The sequence below is a fragment of the Thunnus thynnus genome, chromosome 15 (genome assembly GCF_963924715.1).
Source record: "Thunnus thynnus chromosome 15, fThuThy2.1, whole genome shotgun sequence".
Taxonomy (NCBI): Eukaryota; Metazoa; Chordata; class Actinopteri; order Scombriformes; family Scombridae; genus Thunnus; species Thunnus thynnus.
In genome coordinates, this window is record NC_089531.1 from 20,697,857 (window position 1) to 20,715,506 (window position 17,650).

At 43.0% G+C, this 17,650-nt stretch overlaps 1 protein-coding gene across 2 annotated transcripts; it reads right to left on the minus strand.

Moving 5' to 3' along the window:
* Positions 1 to 35: 35 nt before the first annotated feature.
* On the minus strand, positions 36 to 17,370 carry jazf1a (JAZF zinc finger 1a). Of its 2 annotated transcripts, none has more exons than XM_067611314.1 (5): positions 17,057 to 17,370; positions 8,492 to 8,564; positions 6,148 to 6,353; positions 4,676 to 4,845; positions 36 to 2,997 (listed from the first exon to the last, which is right to left on the minus strand). In XM_067611314.1, the coding sequence occupies exons 1-5, from the start codon at positions 17,169 to 17,171 to the stop codon at positions 2,821 to 2,823; spliced, it is 741 nt and encodes a 246-aa protein (XP_067467415.1). In that variant the 5' UTR covers positions 17,172 to 17,370; the 3' UTR covers positions 36 to 2,820. The 2 variants fall into 2 exon arrangements, with proteins under 2 accessions (XP_067467415.1, XP_067467416.1); XM_067611315.1 differs by having other exon boundaries at positions 6,157 to 6,353; positions 17,057 to 17,367.
* Positions 17,371 to 17,650: the final 280 nt, after the last annotated feature.

Sequence of the window (17,650 nt, forward strand, 5' to 3'; positions counted from 1 at the left end):
GTAAAAGGGTCAGAAGTCACACATCAGACAAGAAAGACCATTAGTTTGAGCTTAAGAGCTCTTTACTTTATTTTGCAGTTTTTTTTTCCAGGTGTTTCCTGTTTGCATTTAAGCAGCTTCTTTTTTTTTATATAGAAAGACAGTTTGACATCATTTACAAGTCACTCTGCTCAGAACCTGTTGTCCCCCCATACAAAAAGGAAACGTTGGTCTCCACGTTACATACGAAAATATAATTTAAAAGCAACTTGACAACAGACGCACGTCACAATACATTCACTGTACACGGTATATTGAAATCCCTCCCTCATCTCCTCCTCCTGCACACAGCCTCCGCTCCTGCAGCCCCCCCCCCACCCCCCACCCCTCCTCCCTACCCTCAAAGCTGAAACTATTGCCATGGTGACAGCTGTGTCCGTGAAGCGGGGATGGTTTTACGAGTGTTTGACAGAGCTCGACTTCGGAGACTCTGCGTCTCTGTCCATCTCTGCTTTGCTCTGATCCTGGCCACGGAAACTCTTTCTCTGGAATGAAGCTTTCCTATCGCACGCAAACCATTATGTCAGGGTTACTGTTAGGTTAGTAAGTCCACAGATGTACTCTGATGTAAACTGATACCAAGATTTTACAGATCTGGTGCTTCACAGTAGACATGGATGTCTTTCAGGCCACCTTTGTGCTTATTTGTTGAGCAGCACACTAATAGAAAGCATTTCAAGTAATAGTCACAGGTGTATGTTAACTTGGTATAATATAAAAAGCAATTAGGGGGTTACTTGTACAAAATGAAGTTACCAAAGAGGATTTAACAAAAAGATCCCTTTGCCATGCTAACCCTGTGGTGTCCACGGCAACATCAGACTGGAGGAAAGGAGGATGTGTGCATGTCAGAGGTCACCGTACCCATCAAATGAACAAAAGAGACAGAAAACAAACTTTGTGCATGATGAGGGAAATGATGTCATGGATGAATGTATCTTGGCACGGGGCACTGCACCACTCTTGTTTTTCTAGAGGCAATGAATGAGGAAATCCCTGTCAGGGGCAACAAGTTGGCCACCGCAACAATACATGACGCAACACCGCCATCCAGCCAGCCAGCCATCCTGCTCCACAGGAGTTAAAACCAGCGGCCTGGCACAGAAATATGACAGATCCAAGCACTGAAACACACAGCATACAATAACACTCTAGGCTGATGACTTGGATACTGCTGAAAAAAGTAACACACACACACACACACACGCACGCACACGCACACATCTGTACATACAATGAACTGGAATGCTCTTGTCTACAACACACACAAAATGACAGGTTGTAGATGGTAATCTCTTTCAAAATACAAATACACCCTCTTCTTTCACACATATTTCTCCCGTTACGACACAGAAAAGCATGCGTGAAAAAAACATTCAATGTACATCGACTCATTCTGGAGGCGCGATGAACAAGAAAATCATTGCCACACATTTGGCGACCTCCACGGTGAAACCATTACGACAGTCTCTTTCTCTTCCCTCTCCCTCCCCCTCCCCCCCCTTTTCCTTCCCTCCCTCCCTCCCTCCCTCATCAGGCACATGGTATGGTCAATGTTTGGCAGTGGAGAGCTGTTGGCAACGATCATGGAAAAACAAAACAACAACAAAGATCTTGGCAACTGGAATACAGCATGATGCTTAACCTGCATTCGCGGCTAAGTCTCTGGAATACAGCTCTGGCACTCGGAATGAGAAACCCTATCTGGAAACGTTGGAGATGTGAAATACGTGGATGGCTTTCTGCAGGGGATGAAATGTTTCAGTGGACTGTTTAAGATATGGATTGTTGGGCCTTGGCCATGCTCTTATACCCCCTTCCTGATCAACAGTAAAATATCGTACACCGCTCAGAGCGTGTCAAACCAAAAAAAGGCGTATTAGCTCCTAAACTCTAGGATGTGGCGAGAGAAAAAAACGGATTCTCCAGACCTAAAGTCATCCAGCTGTTTGACCTTGTATCTGACCTCTGAGGTGACTAAACTGGCCGTCTCAGCAAATAAGGAATGAAAGGAACACTTACTGATACATAGAAGAAAAAAACACTATCTAAAACACTGACAAAAATATATAAAATAAAGCTTGAAAATAAAATGTAACTATTTATGTATATGCTCATGAATACTTTTATATATTTTTATGTACACATACATACAGTATCTGTCTATTGTTTATATATCAATATATCTATTTAAAGTATAACTTAACTCTCTCACTTAAACCCCCAGAAGTTACTGTGAAGGCACAGATCCAGGCTCAGCCAACTCTCTGCGTCTAACGGTAAAGGAGTGTAACAACCACTGGGCTTAGATCAGCACTAAAAAGTCAACTTCATCCCGCTCATACATGAGCAGAGAAGGGGTGGGGGGGGGTCAGGGCTTGTTTTGCGCTTTCAGTTTTCACATCTCCTTCTTTTGCATTTTCCCCTCATTTCTTTCATTTGTTTTTTTGTCTTTTCTTTCTGTTGTTTTTTACAGTTAGCACCTTATGTAAGTCAAACAATAGAAAAACTGACGTGATAGCATATACGAAATGTGCAAATGTACAACGATAAAAATACTACAAAGATACATTTTTTTTCAAAAATACAAGTGATATAACATGGATAGAAAAAAAAAAATATGTGACACAAATAAACAAAAAGATGAAGGAAAAAATAAAATAAAACAACTTAAAGCATGCACTTGATCCTTTAGTGTGTGGGATGTGTATCAAAGGGTCAGGTAAGGAAAGTCAGGACAGGGCTATGTTTGGGGCAGTTGATGGATGTCGACCACGAGCTCTAGCCTTGAATCTTGCGCAGGATCTCGGTGGAGACAGGTGGGTGGAAATTGATGGTGTGGTGTCTAAGGCCCTGCGAGGTCTTGTAGCTCTTGCCACAGCGACACTTGAAGGGTTTCCTCACACGGATCTGCGTGCGGTGGCCGTTCTTGGCGTGGTATTTGATACCGTTCACATTCTGAAGAAGAGACGGGGGGGAATAAGAGAAGAGGAGTACAGAGATTAATAAGGAAGGTAGAGGAAGATTACAATTACCGCTTTACACAACATTGATCTTTTCTGACACGCGATATTGCAACCTGTGTTTGACCCTGACTGCAGTCAGAGGTTGACAGGTAGACACAGGTCTACAGCTGTAGTATCATACACCATCACTGCCAAAACCGCAGCATTACACCAGATCATAATCTGCTATTATTGCACAATCAAGAATTTGTTCTTCAAAACTATTCTCAAAGTGTTCTTGGAGTGCAACTCATAAACTGATCCATCATGTTTAAACTTGTGTCACTGGGATAGTCTGAAAGTGGTTTTAGGTTTAAAGGGGAACTCCAACGATTTTGCACATCAAAGTCTGTGGTCAGGTCTTGTGGAGTGCTACCGCAGCTGCGTGAAATCTGATAAACTGCCTGAAGTGACAGTCCATCAGGAGTCCGACAATGTCATAGGAGTGCATTGCTAAGACGGTGGAGTACTCTTAAGGATCTGACATTTTGACTTGACATTTAGAGAGAAATTTAAAGATCGATACCAGTCATATCAGTCCGCCACAGCTACAGCGGCAGCCAGTTAGCTTAGCTTAGCGTGAAGACTGGAAGCAAAGGGGAAACAGCAAGTCTGGCTCTGTCCAGAGGCAACAAAGTCCATCTACCAGCACCTCTAAAATTAACTAACATGTGATAACTTGTCAAGACTCCAGGAAGTCACCATGAGACTTGTCGTCACTGTGATGTTGCCTGGCAACCAGCAGAGACTTCAAGAAGTCATTGCACCCAGCCAAGAAATAGTCCAGCACATAATCTTTGTAAAACCTCAATTGTCTTTGTTAACAAGATGTAAAATATTTAGTAAATGAGTTTTAGAAGTGCTAGGGTTTTTTGTTAGCTTCCAACTGAGCAAGGCAAGCTTCTTTCCTGTTTTCAGTCTTTATGCTAAGCTAAGCTAAGCTAACTGAATGACTGCTATCGATCTTCTCATTTAATTCAGCAAGAGAGTGAAGAGGTATATTTCCCAAAATGTTGAACTAGTCCTTTAACACAGTATGTATGACAGAGTATAGCTTCAGGCACATTCAACAATCTTTCTCAAGAATCTTGGAGATTGAGAGGATTGCAATTTATGATTTAATGAAAGAGGCCACTAACATAATCACCCTGGAGTGACCTTTAATCATTCAATATAGAAACCCCCCCTTATTCCTTTTATTTAAAAGTCGAACAATATCAAACCTGCGTCACACACAGGTCGGATGTAGGGTGGTTTTAAGCTGGGTTAGATAACAAATATTGACCTATTCAAAAAAAAGCAAATGTGGCTTCATACCATGTCACTGAAAAGGGCATAAGAGAGAAATGTTCCCACACTGTCCATTATTAAAAGAGCAGGGGCAACAAGCTGAATGAGGTTTTTGTTAGCAGCTATAATAAAATTTAACCAAAGCAAATATAACATGATATATTTATCACTACTTCCAATCACGACATTCTGGATTTACAATGTGCTTTTTCGAACTTTATGTCCAGGCATGTGATATTCAGACAATAGCTCCAGTGTGGACCTCATCGGAAACCACTAAACCTCGTGTTCAACGGCTGCGTTGTTGGGACTGACTTTGTCGTCCTCTGGTGTTCCCTTACCTTGTATCTCTTCTTGCAGCCGGGGACGGGGCAGGCGAATGGCTTCTCCTCTCCCCCGTTCATACACATGGAGCTGAGGATGGACTCAGAGCTGATGGCGCTTTCTGTGGTCCACGATTCATCACTGTCCGACTCCTCGTAGTCTACCTCCTCCTCATCATACTCACTGCCTGGAGGCAGAATGGAGACACGCAGAACAAAAACAATTACAGTCATTCCGGATGAAATATGGATGGGGACATACCCAAAAGGACATCATGCTTTGGGAATTTACCAAACAGAAATATGTGACTTTTTATTAATACTTTTCTCTGTATTCTGCTCCTACTGTGGTGTGTTAGCTGCCCACATGTCACTGAGAGCACAGCTCAGACATAACAGCAGTGGTGTGCATGCACGTGTGTGTGTTTGTGCCTGTGAGTCAAAACCCAGGGGCTGGCACTAAGAAAGAGATCATTAAGTGGGAGTGATCCCCATTGCTCAGCCTGGAAAAAGTGCTTTGCTAAGTGTAGAATATTTTCCACTCACATGCACACGCACACACACACACACACAGACACACAGGCATCCACATACCACATTACTGAAATGTTGAGGTGCACACACACACACACACACACACACACACACACATACACACACACACATAAAGGCCTACTGACCCCCCACCATCTCACAGGAAATGCTGCACCTCAGCATGAGGAAATGGATGGCACCCTGGCACATGTTGAAAGAGGGTGTGTGTGTGTGTGTGTGTGTGTGTGTGCGTGTGTGTAGCTGTGCTGGTGTATAAGCCCAGACCTAACACTACGTTTGGAACCATTTGGGCTGGAATTGGACATCTGCTTCTGGGCTGTGCAACACACGGCCCCATGCAAACACACAGCGTGACAGCTGCTATGTAATTAGCAGAGTGTTGACTGGTCTGCTCACTGCAGGAGCCACCAAACCTAATACACAAACAACACACACACACAAGCACAGCAGCAGACAGTGGTTGAGTTTAAGCCTCTTCCACTTTCCATTCCAAAAGCAGATTTTCTTCATGTTTCAAAAATTGGGAGGAAATATTGGCATGAAAAGTCAACAAATCCAGCCAATTACAAATCCACTTTTTTATGGTTAAATGTGAATAATTTGAGGTTTGCAATTACAGTTTGTATTACTGAGTAAGAGGTTAGTTAGTGCAAAAAATAGTTATATGCCAGTTTTCCTGCTCTCATGATGAAGTCATTCACCAGGTATGAAATGACCTGCATTCCATTTGGGTTACAGATATCTTCATTTGCTCATCACAGCGCCGCTTGAGCTGGATGAACATTTCTCCCGATGGCGCAACAATAACTGTAGCTTTTTTCTGTTACAGCCGGTGGCGTTAATTTCATTAGTCAGTTTCAACACCTCCAATCACTCCACACATGTACAAGCAACCCGTCTTTCCTCCTCCCACATGACATTTCAAACACACACACCTGTCGTACCTGTAGGTGTGCTGCTGCGGAAGGAGGAGGAGGGTGTGATGGGGGGTGTGACTGGAGGCGTCAGGTTACCACTGGTGTGGCGAGGAGGCGTGGCTGTGCTGTTCCTGGACACGCCGCCCGTGATGGACAGGGACAGTTTGGGAGTGGCCTTCTTCTTCATGGTCTCCTGCTCCCGGCGCGCCGCATCCGTCATGAACCTGACAACGAGCCAGAGGTGTGTGTGTCATCAGTAAATACCATGACGAGGCAATGTTTAATGTCATTCAACAACAAACCTCACACCTCATAGCCATGTTGATGCAAACTTCAACCCCTTAAAATGGAGACAATGCTGGTGAACCTACTGATGCCAAACATCATTCAAAACATAACTGTAGTATTTGCTACAGTATTTGTAAATTTAAGCATCATGGTGGTGGGTTTTATTTTTGTAGTTTTGGCCAACCACTCTAATAACTATGATAACACTGACTGTATTCATAGAAGTAACTGCTGAAATCTCAAAGCAAATCTACATTGCTAGATCACAACAAGTAAGAAGTAAAACCGAAAGTGAGAGAAAGTGAGTCACTACTAATCCCTCATTGAACTGAAAATCTGTGTGCTAGGACGGTCACTTCTTTACAAAAGTCAAACTTTCATTCCTACATGGGCAAAAATGAAATATTCAAACTGTAATGACCTGTTTGATTTCAAAATTTACAGCCTGTAAGTGCAACAGATCATTTGAAGTAGTTTACCTTGTGATCCAGCAGAGGGCGTTCTTAAAAGTCACTATCAGCTCGACCTATTGCATGCTCTTTGACCTATCAGTAAACTAAGCTAATAAATAAAAATGGATAAGGACTCTAGTGAGCAAAGCTGTGCTGATCAGATAATCACGACACCGAAGCATCTGAGCAGCAGTGTGTGGAAGCATTAAGGGGGCAACATGATCAACAAAGATCAGTTTGTTTGCCAACTTTGTAAAAAGCAGCTGCCTTACTTTACAACGACAGCAAATCTGAGGACTGACCAGTAAGCTCGCCACACAAGTGAGGCAGCGGAGGCATCAAACAAGCGGAGCGACGTCAACTCTACAACCTTGTCTGACACAGTGCAATCTCAACACACACAGTGCAGTTGTATGACACCACACGTGAAGATATAAAGACTATACTGAACTGAGTCATGTTCTGTGACCACTGATGGATGGACATGGGTGGCCATATATGCTTGGAACAGTCACAGTAAATTGTATCTCCGACACAGTATATGGACTGAGTTTGAATTAATTGGAACAAATTACTTCAAATTTCAAATTTATTCAAACTTTTTGAAAAAGTGACAGTCCTAGTGTGTACACAACTATGGTTACAATTAGTACCAATTACAATGAGTCAAAGTTGATTTAGTTGATTGAATAAGTTGATTTATGATGTGATACATGTTTAGAACAGACAGTTTGGCTGATAACTTCATCGTTCACTATCGTTTTGTTCCTCTGACTGCTCGTGTCTTTTTAGCGTTGTCGCAGCATTCCCAGATCTCAGCTTGTACTCAACTTGTTGATCACTTTGTTACAATTACCGATAAGAATGATGGCTGAACTAGGAAAACAAGACCCGACCTCTTTGTCGTCTTTATATTCTACTTTAGTTCGTTCTCTCTTATTTTCTACAGTGTTATTTCTTGCTTTAATAGGAGCCTTTAAAGATTCATCTCATCAAATTATGGCTACACTGCAGATTATTGCTATGAGTGGGAAGTCTGATTTTTTTACAAGACATTACTGAGCTGCTGAATGAACTGCCCCCTTTAAATATACAGTCATCACAACATTATACAGTAAATACGGATGACATTTACAACCTTGCCACTTGGACAATTACCACAGAAAACAAACCTCACTTTCTCTTTCTCTCTCAGTTTCACTGTTATCTTTCTAAACGTTGCGTCTTGGAGTGATTTAATGGGGCATTAAGTGGGACGTGACACATCGGTTCACCGCACTCATCACAAACACACACACACACACACACACACGCACACACACACACACACATAACACATATAAGCTGTAATCCTGCAATGCCGCCTTTGGCTGTGCCATTTGCAGCGCGGGAGTCAGGAGTGATTGTCTTGTGTGGTTTTTTTGGTCTGTGGATGAGTCACTGCTATGTCTATGGGAAGACATCAGTCATCCGAGCCTGCTCTCCGCAAGCCACATGTACACACACACTCACGCACACACGTACAGACAGACAGAGTTTCACTGGTGGAGCAATGCTGCCCTCTATAGGTGGACACATTTGGTTGTGTGTGTGTGTGAATGTGTGTGTGTGTGTGTGTGTACCTGTTGATGTAGCTTAAGGCCAGGTAAGTGGGCTGCTGTTGCTCCTGCTTCTCCAGGACCCGCGGATCTGTGTCTGAGAGAGAGAGAGAGAGAGAGATAGCAAGGAAGAGAGAGAGAGAGAGAGACATTTAGATGAATCACTCCTCTCTGCGGAGGGAAACTGTTGAGTGAATACTCCTAGTATGTAGCTGACTCATACTGTACGTCTATTCTTCCTGCCAGACTGCACTCATACATCTATTCTTCCTGCCAGATTCAATGATAGATTACTGGATCTTTCTCACACTGCGCTCTCTGTATTAGTCCGTAATGTGTGGCAGCCACACATATATTTCAGATACTTTCATAAGCAGCACATTATTACGCCAACGCCAAACCCTCGCTAATTTACTAGCAATGTCCCCCCCCCCCCCGCCCCCCTCCGACGCTGCTTAATCATTGCCGGGGTCTGAATGTGGCAAAGAAGAAATTCATCCAAGAGTGAAGGAGCAACTCGGAGGCTGTGATGAATGTACACAGTGTATTACTGGAGACACACACACACACACACACACACACACGCTTTTTCCAGTTGACTTGCTAAGTCAGTAACACTACAGTAGGCAACTTCCACTGCCTAAGGGAAGCAGTGTTAACTTCAAAGCCCCACCTCCCACCTTCTGGAAAACAGGAGCAAGTGTGCATGAAAACACTGCGGGTGGGGCTTCTGTGAAGTACCAGTGCCATCAAGTGTTCAACGGGGGGAACGTTCAGAGGAATTCGAACCAAAAACAACTAGTAGGTTTGTGCCATAGCGTGCATGTCTACGTCTGTGTGAGTGTGTGTGTGTGCATATAGACATAATTGCAGCTGCATACGTAATGGCTAGCAGATGTGCTGCGGTTCGGATCCAAGAACTGGATCATCTCTGTGCAACAATTAACAGAACGGTCCCGAGTGTGTGTGTGTTTGCGTGTTGGCCATCTTAGTCCTTTGGTTTTCAGGCTTTCACACCTCATAAATAAAAAAGAATGCAGACTTCCCACAGCGCAGGAGAACACCAAGGAGACCAGCAAACAAGAAAACAACCAGAGGAAAAAGGAAAAAAAAAAACACACACACACACACACACCGCTGCTGCTGCTGCACAGATTAGAGTCCTATACATACGAGTATATGTAAAAACACACAGCACTGAAAAGGCTAGGTAAAGGAAACAGGATAGCAGGAGCATGCATCCGTAAACACACACACACACTTGCACACAAATGTGCGCACACACACACATCAGAGGTGGTCCACAGAGGTGGTCTTTGACAGTCTTTTATAGCTGAACCTTAATAATCCTACCTGCTGCTCAGATGTAGAGACCAGAGCTCTGTGCACAGGGATAAGCACACACACACACACACACACACACACACACACACCTCGACCTACATCAATGACGAGGCTGAGTCACGAGACAGGATAGTGAGAGCTGGCAGCATCTGTAAGTCTGACCTTTTTAAAAACCACTGAGTTGGAGTCTTTTTGTAGCAGATCTGGCCAATAATGGTAGAAAAAAGAAATCAACTAAGCACATTTTTTTCCACATCAATAGATCAATATAATGCGATGATATTAAAGAGAAAAGTAAATACATGTAATGTGGATATCAAAGAGAGAGGCATTAATTGCTCATTTAACTGCTGGAACAGTAAAATAAGCTCATTTGTCACTTTGTTAGATTGTAATGACGCCCACAAGACCAGTCAAATCAAAATATTACCAAACTTCAAACAATATCTTGCCTGATTTCACAAACTAATGATTATTTCAGTTATTAGTGAATATGTTGATTAGTTTTCAATAACTAGACTTATCATTTAGTCTATAAACTGGCCAGTTTAGATCAAAGATTCAGAGAAAAGAGAAGTTGAAACTTGACACTACTTGCAACACGCTGCTCTGTAATGTTCTGAAACCTGCCATTTTACACCGATGCAATCAGTCGAGATGGTGTATCGTTTCCATAGCAACGACTCCGTACTTCTGTTCTGACTGCTGGCTTTTCAGGGTGTTTTGTAGATGTGATACTTTGTAGCGTCTTAAAATATGACTGAAGATAGTGATAGTGAGTTATTTGCTACTGTTGCAGTATTAGTAAAAATGTAACACTACAGTTGTAGTATTAATAAAACCGCAAAAACGTTTAAAAAAATGAGGGTCGAGAATTTGAATTGCACTTTTATTGCAGATTTGCAAACTGCAAATTTTATGGCCTTTGTCATACATTCACGGCTGCTCCTCAAACAACTTGATGAGGTGATCCTCTCTTACTTCTGTCCAAAATTCTACCATTTCCACCAGCTGACAGCTTGTAACTGACTTGACAAGCTGACTTCACTGTGAGCTAATTGACTCTTGAAACAGGTGACGTCCTTACGTTCTGACACCGCCAGCCGACTTGAGTCGAGCTGAGACTGGCCAGTTCACACCACTGCGACATTCTAAAACTGTTTGGTCTAAACTGGCCTTAATATGGTTTCTTTACTGATCGTTTTATCCACATCCTAAAGATATTCCGTTTACTATCTTGTAACACTGAGAAAAACAAGAAATCCTCACATTTGAGAAGCTGGTTGCAGGAAATGTTTGTCATTTTCCTTCATAAGCAACTTCAGTGATTAATAGATTCAAACAGAATAGAATCAAAATAGTTGCCGATACGTTTTCTGCTGACTAACTAATTAATCTTTATAGAATCTTGTAGGATCTGTGTATAAGTATAAAGAACCAGGGTCACACTTCTATATATCAGGATCATTTTAGCATTATCAGGAACACTGTGACTGTAGCAAAAAGTTGTCTGAAGTCAGCTTAATGGCAAAAACGTCATATATAACATATCGAGTAAATAGCCAGGTATTAAAGAACAAGTACCGGACGAAGAGACGCCTGAGTTAATAAGTTGAGATGTGCAAGCAGCTCGGGATTTTACTTTGAGATGAGGTAAATGTGTGCATGTGTTTGCAGGGAGGAAGGGGGGAGGCGGGGTGTCGGTGGAAATGGAGTGAGCCAGGTGCACAGAAAGAGAGAGAGAGAGAGAGACAGAGAGAGAGAGAGAGAGAGAGAGCGCTGCAGTAAATGTTCACGGGCTTTACGACTTCCGCTCACCTAGCAGGACAGGAAGCTAACACACTGCTGATCCTGCTGCTGGAGCAGGAGGGAACCTGCACATGCACAGACACACACACACTTACTCACACGTATATCCATTTTCACTGATTTAATCCCTGAGTTCTTTACATACATTACGGTGCATTAGCAGAATACTCCGTGTGTGTGTGTGTTTCGCATCTGCATGTGCGTGTTTCCGTGTGCTGCAAGTCTGAGACATTTCAAATTCTCAAGGGTCTATAAATATCTCCCTAATTAGCACTGCTGTCATTAAAAGCAGCAACCAATCAACAGCAGCTCCACTCTTTTCAACACAGACATCCATCTCTCACTAGTAGCACACTGCTGCCCCCTGCTGAATACACAGTATGTGCATGTGTCTGTGTGTATGTGCACATGTGTATGGGCCTGCGTGTGTGTCTGTAGAAGTGTGTGTGTGTGTGTGTTGAAACCAGGCCAAGAATGCATGGCTTGTTTTGCAGGCTGCTAATTAAGCCACAGAGAGCATTTTAACGTGTTTCTAGAGCAGCAGGCAGCCGGATGGAGGGAGAGGAGAGGAGGTGGAGAGGGAACAGGAGGGGATATGGGTGGGGGAAAAGCCAAACTTCTCTGTAATTACACTTCCCAGTGCTTGGTGGGGCGCTCGGGCCCTGCGACTTCCGCAAAAGCCATATTGTGTGACCTTGTGTGTGTGTGTATGTGGATGTATGTGTAGCGTGAAAAGAGAGCGTCTGTAGTTTCCAGTTTGGGATGCCGATCCACTAATTGCTCCGCTACACCCTGACAGGTCATTTAGGAAGTATGGTGAACATAGCTCTCTCACATGCACAAACACACACGCCCCCTTCCCGTGTCACACCTCTGAAAGTAGAATGGGAAACAATCTGGCAACTAGGGCTCCATGGTGGAAAAATTATTACAGACTTATTAATAAGGTAATTGTCCAATTATCAATGAACATAACTATATGGCAAATATATGAAAAATCTAATAAAAATAAAGCTGAAAGGATTACACCATCCATAAATATAACTTTTGAAGTCATTTTTCAAAGAAAAAAGCCCAAAATTCCAGTTTCAGCTCCTCAATTATGAGGATTTCCTGCTTTTTTCATTTTATCTTTGTGATCGGAATATCTTTGGGTTCTGGACTCCGGGTTGGACAAAACAATATATGAAAGTCTCATCATGGACTTCACTTTTTCTGACATTTTATATACCAAACAAGTAATCAATCAAGAAAGTAATCTCAATAATAGAGCTACAACGACTAGTTGATTAATCGTTTGACAGAAGATTATTCATCAACTATTTTGATGATCAAATAATCGTTTTAGTCTTTTTTAAGCAAATATTTAACTGAATAACTTTGGATTGTTGACTGTTGGTTCAACGAGTCAAGATATCTGCAGACGTCTCTAAGAACTTAAAACAGGTGTTTACACTATTTTCTGACATTATATCGGAAAAAAAGATGAATTAATAAAATCATCTGCAGATTAATCAATGATAAAAAATTAATTAGTTGTAGCTCTACTCAATAAAAATGATCATGAGTTGCGGCCCTACATATAAAATAATAAAACTGATGTTCAAAACAATTAGCTGTGCTGCACTGTTATACCTTATATGGGACCATTTGTCTTTTGTGGCATACAAAAACTTCAATTACCTGTATAATATATACAGTCGGCTTGGAAACCTCAACTTTGAAAACAGAAATTTACAAAAAGATAACGTGATAAGATCATATTATCATAAACGATAATATTCAATGATTGCTCTGCCCTGAAGGCACACAAAGAAACAAATACAAAGATGAATTCTGGTGATTCAACAAATACCCCCTCTGCTATACACTTATATCTTTATTCGAAATGACTAACAACAGAAGGAAAGGGGCTTTCCTGTCTGTTAATGTTAGACAAGTAAAAACTGTTTCTCTATACTGTGTTTACCTTTTCTCTGAGCCACAGCAGATAAAGGAATACAGCCTAGCTGGGCCTGTGGGCTGAATGATTACATCTTTAAAAGTTACTGTATGTTAATCATCAGCATGCTCGAGCAGGGCCGACATTATTACCACACAGCGCTGGCCTGACTCCTCGCATCAAGTCACAGCTTGGGCTTTGATTTCAGCCAAATCCAAATGAACAAAAAATAAATAAATTAAAAAAAAGGTCAAATATGTCCAAACAAAGCTGAGATGTTTGGGATTTCCCTGTGCTCGCCCCCAGATTTTTCCTTTCTTAACCTTCTCCTTCAAATCTCTTCTCCACTTTTAATCTCTATCTATCTTCCCCTCCCCGCCTGCCTGCGCTTCTTTGTTGAGGTAAGAGGCAGGTATGTGCTTGTGCAGGTGAGAACAGAGCGCGACGCTGCCTTGTACACACAGGCAGACGAGACTGACATCATTACATTCCTCAGACCTTACCTTACCAGTCACCGCACAAAGCCCTTCGACAACAACCAAACACCAAACTAAACACAGTCCACCAAATCCATTTCCTCCTGCATTCAGCTGTAATCTAAACAGTTGCGGGCATGTTATTGGAAGCCTCCTTTCTTCCAGGATGAGGTCAACGCTGCAGACCCGCACATTAAACGATTTTCTCACGGAAAGGATCATGAGGAGCTCATCTGGTGTTAACTTGTGTTTGCCGTCAGCTGTTAAGTGCTGTGTCAGAGAAGGCAGGAGCCCAAATAAAGTGCTAAAATACACACAGGGGGACCAAACCAGCAGGCAGAAATGCCTATTTTGACTATGTAGCACATGGGATGTCCTACCACAAGAGGACACTGTTGCCTACAGAAATGACCAAATGTTTCTAGCACAAGCCTTCACTCATCTGTACCCTGACCTGAGACCCACTGACTCACTTTTACCGCTATTTATGTCTGCTAGCACAAGCCCATTGTCACCTCTAGATAATCTGATTTATGGTCAGCGCCGTCGTTTTCATAATCTGTTTGCACTCCGCAGGATGCACCACGATCTGTTATCTACAAAGCCTCAAACAGCTTATCTCACATGGAGGAGCTAGCGGGATCAAATTAGCCTATCTTCTGATTGATTATTGATCACACCGCTGCACCACTTCAAAACCAAAAGAGGAAGTCAAAAGCAAAAAAAAAATATATGTACCCGCTACCCCTCCCTCGTCTCCCGCGGCCTATCCTCAATCCCCTCCATCTGTCACGCTTATCCCCGTGGTAACTGATCTGTGAGCGGTATTGATTAGTCCGTGTGATCTTGACGCTGCTGTTGACCAGCTGCAGTATAAAGCAGGCAGAGGGGCAACTCATTAATCCAAGTGATCTAACTGGTAAACCGCCATTCTGCTCAGCTGACGGTTGGGGTCAAAGGTCAAGCTAAGAGCCAGATGGGGCATATGTCAGCTCCTGTGTGGTTGGGTTTGAGGGACTGAGGAGAGAATATGTATCCTTGCATCAATATCTTTTAATTGTTTACTGGTTGGTTTTGGGTAAACACTGTGATCTAAATAGCTACAGGTCTTTGTCACGAGATCAGTAGAGATAAAAAAAAACAATCAGATGGACTTTCATAGTGTCGATTTCCCCTCTCTAGTTAATCTGGAAGTGATCCATGGAGCATATGGTGGGATGAAAAATGGACATCACCATCCAACCCTGCTCCACTTTCTCCTACAATCATAAAAACCCCTTTCTGAACATCAGCACATCAGTCCTGTCCTCATCTTGTCGGGCGTCCCCACCACAGCTGGCTGCACGGGAGCGCTCTTTTGTTAGTGAGACGGCAGGTGTGCAATAACTCAGCCAATATACTGCCCCCAACCCCTTTAGAGACAGCCAGTTGCCATGGAGACTGGCTCAATGAAGCATCCATTCTACCCCCCACCCCCCTCGTCCCCTTCAAACAGCCTCCTGAGGATGAATACACGCCACAAATAACGATTAGCCCGCATCAACTTTGTTACACATTATTGAGTCCAGTGGTATAATTTGTTATGGTGGATTATAGGTTAATCTACAAGAGTGGATTATATCATGTTAAAGCCAGAGTTTGATCAGCATTTCCAAAAGTATTGAATATTTTAACAAGCATTACATTTCAGGCTACTAATTAGGCTACATCTGAATGTAGGGCTGCAACTAACATTTTTTTCATTATCAATTAATCTGCTGATTATTGTCAATTAATTGATTTTCATTGTAAAATGTCAGAATATGGTGAAAAATGCTGGTTATAATTTACCACAGCCAATGGTAAAGTTTTTAATGTCTGATTTTGTCCGTCAAACAGTCCAAAACCCCAAAGATAATCAAATTGTTGTCATACATGACAAGGAAAGGCATTAAATCATCACATTTGACAAGCTGAAACCAGCTAATCTTTTAGCATATTTGCTTAAAATAATGACTAAACCCATTATTCGATTATCAAAATAGATGCTGATTTATTTATTTTTAACTAACTCAGTCAACTAATCGATTAATTGACTAATCATTGCAGCTGTACACTCAGCACTAGTGCTAATGACACTTGCTAATATTTTATTTACTGTCTGCATCATTTCTGCATGTCTACTTTCTTCTTTTTAGACGGCCACATTTATCATATTCAGTAATTCTTTAAATATAAGTGGATAAATGTGATCAATTACCACCAAGAGAGTAAAAATACAACTTCATTTCTGTGCAAAAACAACTGCATTACTTTGATACTCTTCCAGTCTGTAATCACTTTTGTCTATCAAATGTTAAATGATGGATAAACTGATGGCAGGAGGTTATTGCATGCCAGATGACAGTTATCAGAAGGTTTAATGTCAGATGAAAACGTAATAAGCGGTGCAACAAGTTGAAGCTTGTGCATATGGAAGCAAATCTAATTATGTCAGAGCATGTCTGCCACAGCAGCTTGGTTTCATTGATACAACGTCAATGGTAATTAAGTGACACCGACATAATCGAACATCAATGGAAAAGGTGGGTGTCTTGATGACACCTGAGGTGGCAAAAGCGACAGACTTTTTTTTGGCGGCTCAAATACACACAAGCGGTATGAGGGGAACCCCGGCTTGCACCGCATCAGGCCTGGGAACGTAAACACTGGGTCTTCTGCAACGTTAGCTGTGAAACCGCTGCCTGCTCGGGATGCTAGTTACACCTATGAGACCTACGCGGCCCTCGAAGTCGAGTTACCGCTGCAAAAGGTAACTATTGAGGCTATTGCAAAAACAAAACAAGCGGTGCCTTCATTTCACTGAGCGGCAATGGTTTTCAGAAGAATTAAAGTCCCGTGTTGCGGGAAAACTCGCACTCCGACGAGCCTCGACGGAGAGCAAGCGGCACGAATAGCGGAATGCACAGCCGAGCCTATCTGCGTTTAGCTAACTAGCTAACGCCAGCTAGCTCCGGCTCCCCCTCTGGCCCGACTCACCGATGTGATTGTCCTCGATGTGGACGATGAGCTCGGCGAGAGACTCAAACTGGAGACCGCAGCCCCCGAACCTGCAGGAATTAGAGAAGAAAGAAGCGGCGGCGATGCCCGTCATCTTTTCGGCGCTGGTGCATTCACCGGGTAGGGGGGGCGGGTGTGGGAGAGCCGGGGTGGTGAACGAGGAGGCAGAGGCTTTCGGGTCCGGGGTGGGAGCGGGGCAGGGTGTGCGGAGCGGCGGAGCAGACACCGGGGCGGCCAGACAGGACAGCGGCGGACGCAGCTGGGAGGCAGGCGGGACGGTGGGGGTGGGGGTGGCGGTGGTGGGGAGGAGGAGGAGGAGGGCTGGCTGGTGGCAGCCTACGTCACGACCTGCCTACCTGTTGGGATCTGTGCCCTCGAGGACTGTGATATGATATTAACGTCACACACTGAATCAAAATGTACATTTGCATGAGTTATGCTGAGATCAAAGTAACAACATCGACCATATATGCAAATCACGGAAAGTGTGTCTGTTATATGGAAGCCTATAGAGGACAGTGTTAAAATGATAATGCAAACTTGAAAATGAAAATTTAATTCCACAATAGCGTG

Bases quoted from the DNA above. Each gene is read 5' to 3' on its own strand.
- jazf1a (XM_067611314.1), bottom strand. From the start codon at position 17,171: ATGACGGGCATCGCCGCCGCTTCTTTCTTCTCTAATTCCTGCAGGTTC. The intron at 6,354-8,491 runs GTACACACACAC...GCTCGTTGTCAG, and splicing joins GCCTTAAGCTACATCAACAG to GTTCATGACGGATGCGGCGC. The intron at 2,998-4,675 runs GTAAGGGAACAC...TCTCTTCTTCAG, and splicing joins GCTGCAAGAAGAGATACAAG to AATGTGAACGGTATCAAATA.